We start from the raw sequence: 7,307 nt of genomic DNA, 5'->3' as shown, positions 1-7,307 counted from the left end.
TGACAGACTACTCAAACAGGAAATAATCAGAGCATAAAAGGATAAATCTACTTTCCTCATGAGACAGAGGAGACAATAGACTGTCAGGAAAGGAACATGCCCCTATTTTGCAGATGGAACATTGTAAATAGGACTTCTTGCCAATTCTTTATTTCAGAAGCCATTATTTTAAAGTCTTGTCTTTGCCTTTCAGCTCATTTTATTTGACAGATTCTTCCCCCACACCCTGATTATTAAAGGACATTTAAAAGGTCTTCTGAAGGGCTTTCTTATAACGTATTTTCTTCTGTGTTGTTTCTTGTTGGTTTGAATAGTTTGATACTGTTTCTAGTATCAAATACTGACACTGATTTCTAGTCTTAACTTTATAATTTGGAAACAGAGTGACATTAACACAAATTTTCGAAGGCTCAGTTTTATTAATTACCTGAGGATTACATTTGCCCTACCGATTCAAATACAGTTTTTAATAGATGAAGGAAAAAGAATGAATATTTATTGAGTGCCTGCCATGTGCCAAGCCCTCACAGTATAGAAGAAGCGATGTCATACAGGGAAGGGGGTAACACATCCAGTTGGGCAGGTGGAGGAAAGGAAAAGAAAGAGAAAAGAAACATCTGCAGATGTTACAGCTATTCAGGAAGCCAGAGGCTGGCAGGGAGAAGGAACAGAACAGAGGACAGTATGGGAAGAACCCATGAGCATCTGAGTGAGGTAGAAGTGTCTGCAAAAAATCAGTAGTAGCAGGAACCAACCAAAGTATTTTGGTTATGTAGAGTGCTGAGTTTCCTTCTTCAGCTTTTGCTATGGGTATAGAAATGTCTGTAGGCAGCTGCAGATGGAAAATTTAAGAAAGATGGACGACAGGACAAATCTGTCTAATGTGGAACAGAATGAACTGCATTTTTAAAGGAGAAAGAGGGGGACACCAGTGTTTTCTGTTAGTTGCTATTTATCATACATAAGGTCTACATTTGGAGAGTTGAATAAAAGCAGCGAGGAGAAAAAGTGACAGAGCTTCTGTGCAGGACGGAGTGAGAGGATCCTTTCAGTAAGGGGCTTCTCTCCAGAGAAAGAAAAACTGGCCCACAGCTCTGACGCTTAATTCAGGGTTTGGGAATGCAGTCGATATTTATTATGTGAATGCCAGGAAAAAAATAATTAAAGTGATCTGTAGAACAACAGTGAAGCTGCTTTCAAAAATGTGTCAGTGGAAGAAGCTTATGACTTCCAAAGGAATCCTATTGCAATTCCACTTAGCAAGTCAAAGATAAAGATTGTTAGTTCCTTTCAGGAGTGGCCCATGCTTGACAGGAGCATGAGACATAATATTTGATCGATAGAGTTATTAAAATAGCACTAGTAAAACTAACTGTTTTCATGGTTTTTGCCAAGAATTATTGAATTGTGACTGACTGAAAATAGCAGATAAATGTGAGGTTTAGTACACATAATAAAAGCATGAACTAGATCTCTGGGAAAAATGAAAATGGTCTTAACCATTTAATAAGTATGTTTCAGTGGGGGTCAGAGAAGGTTTAGAGTAGACGTGAATTAGGGAACATATAATTCATTATCCAAACCAAGAAATGTTTATCTAAGAAAATTGCTCAGGCTCTCCCCTAATATCTGTGGAGCCTGAGGCAAGAGTACAAATTGAAGCCCATATACTTGACATATCTCAAGTATTTAAAGGAAGCCAGAAAAATATTAAGTAGCTTTCTCTTATATTTTGACAAACAAATATTCAAAACACTCAAGATTAGTTTCAAATTTAGATTTCTCAGAAATCTTAGAGCTTTGTGCAGGGACATGTTGGTATTGGGTGAACTGGTCCCTGGCCTCAGAAAACCCTTTCTGTCCATCCTCAGCTTCTCCTTGCACTGGTGGGGCCTCCCATACAGATCTAAGTGCACCCTTCAGCCTGCATATCTGAATCTATCCACTTCTCTGTATAAACAACGATCCCACAGCTACTCCTTGAGACTAGGGGTGGACACAGAAGAGGCAAGGTCCATCATCAGAAAGGGAAATACAGCCAAAAGACTTGTATAGTTCCTGGGTATGAGCATAAGCCATTATATGCAAAATCTTCTTATGTTTATGCTTGTATGCTTATACTTGTAACTTGAAACAGACAATTGGCCAATTGGCATCCCCACTCCTTTCCCAGGCAAAAATTAATGAGGAGCATCCTCCTCCTTTTTTCTACAGACTTCTATACTTATCAGGTGATCATTTCAACACATTTACTCTTTTAAAGCCAAGACAGCAGCCATACCAGTCATGTGACTTGTTAATAAGCTCATTTCTTATACCTGGTATTCCAGGGATGGCATGTTTTTCAAGAAGAGAAAGTGAGAAAAGAAAAGAATGAATGATTCCCTGGGTGATAATGTCATTTCACTCCCTATATGGATTACCATTTTTGGCTCTGTCTCCAGCAAAATATTCTAAAGAGTGGTCTACACACTTCTCCCCCATTCTGTCTGTCCTTTTTTCATGTGCTATTACCACTGTTTTAACTGTTAGGTTACAAAATATGTCAAGGCTTATCTCCTCTCCTTGTTTAGAGCTTTCATGACTATGAAATTTAGAATCATCGTGTCTGGTTTCAAAATAATTATCTACCATTATGTTTATTTGGATCATCAGTACTATACAATTTATTTAGGGGCAAATTGACATCTTTATGGTGATCTTCCTATTCAAGAACATCAGGTGTCTTTCCATGATCTGATTGATGTCTTCTGTTGCGATTGTTCATAGTGTTGAAATGTATTTCACTCATTTCTTATTTAATTTATTCTTATATATTTTACCTTCTCTTGATGTTGCTATAAATTTGCTCTTTTTTACCCCAGTGCAGCTTCTACCTGGTTGTTAAAGGTATATATGGGACATATTGATCTGTATACATTTACTCTGTGGATTGCGAGATTTCTGAATTCTCCTACTGCTTAGGTTAGCATTTCAGGTGTGTCCATATCTATTATCTGTATATATAAGAACATATGTACCAATATTTATTGTACTTACTGCATATGCATCATATTGTTCTCTCATTGTATAGGCAAAATATATGTTAGAGTCATTAAAGTGTCCTTTCTAGTGCTTTCTAGTATGTTCTTCAGGGTTATCTCTACCTTTCATTATTTTGAGCTATTTTACAGATATATTAGTTGCAGAAAACTGATCATGATGTACACTATTCTTGATCATAGAAATACACATTAGTTATTCAATAGGATGCAACTGATTATTGCCCTATGAGTAGAGCATTTATTTATAAATTCATTTCAGCATTTCTTATAGTCTTCTATATGTGTGATATTTTACATTCTTCCATGAATTGTTGTAACATCTTGTCCCCCTGTTAATGAATGAACTAAACAAATTCTTTGACATGTTTTCATTTTATATTTGTGAGTCCTGATTATGTTCTTTTTAAAAAAATTATCTTTAAATTGTTCCTTTCCTTCTTTTTGTTTCTGCTATTCAAAACAAAACTACACAATGGAATATAATGGAAAGAGGAGAGAAATCCCTGTACATTTTCCTATTTCTGGGCATCCTTTCCCTTCTTTCAGCCTAGGAAGGAATTTGGGTATATTGCTGTTTATTTGGAGTTTTCTAGCTTGAAAAACAAATTCATAATCTTTTTTCAAATTCATAATTTAAAAAAAATTGGTTTTTGGGATGTTTTACTGGTTTATTGAAGGTTTTAAAGAGAGTAGTAGAGATAGAGTTATTGATTTTAAGTAGTATTCCACTGACCACTGTAAACAATATTGTTTATAAATTATTCAGCACTTCAGTACACATGAGTGAAAATCAACTTTAACTCACATCTTTAATATTTTCATACAACCAAAAAATAGAGATATACATTAAGTAGACATAACATGACTTATTTTAATTGATCAGAATATCTTGTTTATGACTTACAGGTAAAAGAAATGGTGGTTTCTCTTAGCCAATTAAAACCAAAAGAAAATTAAAATAAATTCACATTTAAAAAAATTATAAGCAATTAATTACAGCACTACACCTACCACTAATTCTATGTACACTGGATTACATTTGAGCAAACACCAAATTCCAGAATTGGTGTTTTACAAATAAATGCACTGGAAAATAACTTTAGAAAACTCAAAAAGGACAGATTAGAATTTTTTTTAATTAAAATGTAACTTTCACAAGTACTCACAGAAAAATAGCAGATCTCCATTTTGAAAGTTAGAAATTCCCCCAATTAGTTTTCAGTAGATACCAAAAAAGTTTCCTTTTAAAAACTATTGATTGTATCTTTTCTTCATAAGTAAGACATAAAGGAGATCTTAATTAACACTTCAGCTTTAGAGAAGTCTAATATTTAAAAACATTTCTCATAAAAAAATATGGGTACAAAACTAACACTAAGTAATTATTGGATTCTTTCACCTGAAGGTTGTGCAATAGATGATTCTTGGCCAGAAGGGAAATCTGATCTGAACTTAATATGTTAAAAGCACAATAAAAAATAATGGAAAATTACAGTATAATTTTAATAGAATGCTCATGGAGAGTTTGACATTTTCTACTCTCATTTATGGTTGAGACGACAGTTTGTCTGGAAGAATGAAGAAATACGTGAACAGTGTCGAACAAAGGATTTGAATCTGTGTCTTTGAATAATAAGTAGCTAAAAAGTGAGTTTATTTAAAGGAATTTTTGTAAAATTTAAACAGTAGCAAATCCAGAACAGCCTGCATTCCTTCTTAAGATAGCTTGCTATAAAATCCATAAATTTGAAACTAACAGTAAAACCTTTGCATGTATACAGATAAACTATAAATCTATTGACCAGACTATTTAATATGTTAATTCTTACTAATTTAGATAATTTTCCTGGACAATTTCAAATGACTTCTGAACTCCCAGTCTATTGACAGCTTAAGAAAGAAGCTATGATTACTAAGTCATTAGTTTAATCCATTTTAAACAAATTAACACACTAGGAAAACACATACACATAGTGATTTCTCCTCCTCAAATTGACTTTTACTAATTGAAGGCATTTTCGTTTTTCAGAAATTTGAGTGGAAAATAACATTAGGGAAACTGAATCCCATTTAAATGTCACTTTAATTCATTAGTAAGGCTTTCTTCCATCTTAATTGAATTACTCCCTAAACATTCTGACAATTCTTCTTCACTGATATATTCAAGTCTTTCACTGATTTTTAGTATCACATTATCATAGTAGCTCTATTAAAGCATTTTATATGATATATATATGTATATATATATATAGTATTCCTCTAGTTTTTTTTTTTTAATAGTCTGGAACATTTCCAAAGCCATATATATTTATACAGTAAGAGTCAGAAAAGTAATATTTTTACTGGTGTAAAAACCATAAGAATGACAGGCTGACATTTATTACTGTAGGAATCCTTTAAAATTTCTGGATTAGAATGAAAGTTCATCGTCAAAATAAAAGGAGAAATATGTCAAACATACGTATTACTAAGTTATGAAAGAATCACCTAAGCTAATGTAATAAAACAGTGGCCTTGAGTTTTTTTTTAATAAATATTTTATATCATTTCATAGATATTTCTGTTCTCTTGGTTCTCAAACAAACTTCTGATGCTGGCATCTGGTTGTCTTTAAAATATTTACCAAATATAGAATTCCAGACTCTATTTTATTATAAAATCAGCCCAGACACAGTATCAGATATTAACAAGCATACATTGTTACATTATGTATTTGTTTTTTAAAAAAACTTATCTAGATTATATGCATTTGATTTGAGACTATAAAATAGATAACAGAGTATTTACAAGCTTATTTTCACAACAATTTTTTTTACAAACTTCCAAGAAAATAAGAAATCCTTCACTGATTTCCTTCATGTAAAATAATTGCGAATTTGTCTACACAGTAGAAATGGAAGGGCCAAAGTTTCTATTTACAGATACAGGGAAACTGATTCCCTCCCACTTGTGTAGTAAGATAGGAAAGTAGCTGACAAGGTGTAATATCAACCAAGATGTCTCCCTAATGATAGCAAAGTAGGATTGCATGTCCTACATACTGTTCGTCAAATTTCAAAAACAGATATAATATTGGATATGACTATGATGTATCAGCCAAAGAGTAGACAATAGCAGTTCTGCTCAGTCACTTTTCTTGGAAAATAATTACTTCTTTATCCAGTCCATTTGAAAGGGTAAATACAAAAAGGGCTAGAAGATTTACCGGGTTAAAAAAAAAAATCAACTGCACCAATGAACATGGGATAAAAATTTTAAAAACAAACAAATGGAAAGCTAATTTTCCCTCTGGGTCTGGAGGTCTTACCTAGCTCTCTTTAGTCAGTAAGAGTAGAATTGTGCCCAGTGTGTATATGAACTTTTACAGTCTTACTCATTTGTGAATTCATGCAGAGTGGTGTCCTAGAGCTGGTACGTACCAGCCTGTAAGAGTTGATTGTACTGACATTTTCCCAATTTCACATTCAGCAATGTCAAATGGGTAGCCTGAATTCAGCCGTGGTGGGAATACACCACAGAAACTGGAAAACATTACAAATCAGTGGTTATTTTTCTCCCAAAGAGCTAGTTATTAAACATTTAACAACACACTACTGAATTGATGTGAAGGTTTTCTTTGTGGCATTCAAGAAATTCATTGAATATTGAAGTCTTCTGGTTGTAAAGCCATAGATCGAAGTCCTTTAGTTAGGAGTGGCACAAAATAGTTAAGCAGTACTCCCTCAATTATCAATCATATAACTTTTCTGGTTTTAAGACAACATTTTCAATATCATGGATGCTTTTTCCATTTAAGTGTTCACTAGGACAGTCATGACTGTAACCTGTACCATCACTGATTGTTGACACTGTGTAGGATGCGCTTCGAAGAGCATCTGTATGGGAAAAGCTGTTTCCAAATTGGATTTTATATTGATTCCAATTTCTTTTTAGAATTGCTTGAACCTGTCAATCAAAAAGAAACAGAAAGGACAAGAACAATTCATTATCTGAAATAAAGATATTGTATTTAAAAGTACAATAAAATAATTTATGTAAAACTTAAAAAAAAGCATTGATGTTAATTAGTGAATAATACTGCTTTATTTTCTTAATTAAAAGAATTAAATTGGGAACATTAAGAAATTTATATTTAGGAAATTCATTGCATTACTCTTTACTCTTAGATCCCATTAATATTTTATGCCTTATCTTTGAAGCTTTAATAATGCATATGAATGTATTATTGTCAAATAAGTAGTTAACCCAGACCCCCATTTGCAA

General features: G+C 33.0%; 1 protein-coding gene across 3 annotated transcripts in view; it reads right to left on the bottom strand.

Moving 5' to 3' along the window:
- Window positions 1-3,828: 3,828 nt before the first annotated feature.
- CALCRL (calcitonin receptor like receptor) overlaps window positions 3,829-7,307 on the bottom strand; it is a 101,455-nt gene continuing 97,976 nt past the window's right edge. For all 3 annotated transcript variants that reach the window (XM_081813996.1, XM_081813995.1, XM_081813997.1), the window contains one exon: window positions 3,829-6,989. In XM_081813996.1, the coding sequence (XP_081670122.1) occupies window positions 6,774-6,989 (216 nt within the window). In that variant the 3' untranslated portion in view covers window positions 3,829-6,773. The remainder of the gene's footprint in view (window positions 6,990-7,307) is intronic.

This window comes from Leptonychotes weddellii, chromosome 3 (assembly GCF_054177405.1).
Source record: "Leptonychotes weddellii isolate Sample4059 chromosome 3, ASM5417740v2, whole genome shotgun sequence".
Classification (NCBI taxonomy): Eukaryota; Metazoa; Chordata; class Mammalia; order Carnivora; family Phocidae; genus Leptonychotes; species Leptonychotes weddellii.
This window is presented reverse-complemented; position numbering and strand designations above follow the sequence as displayed.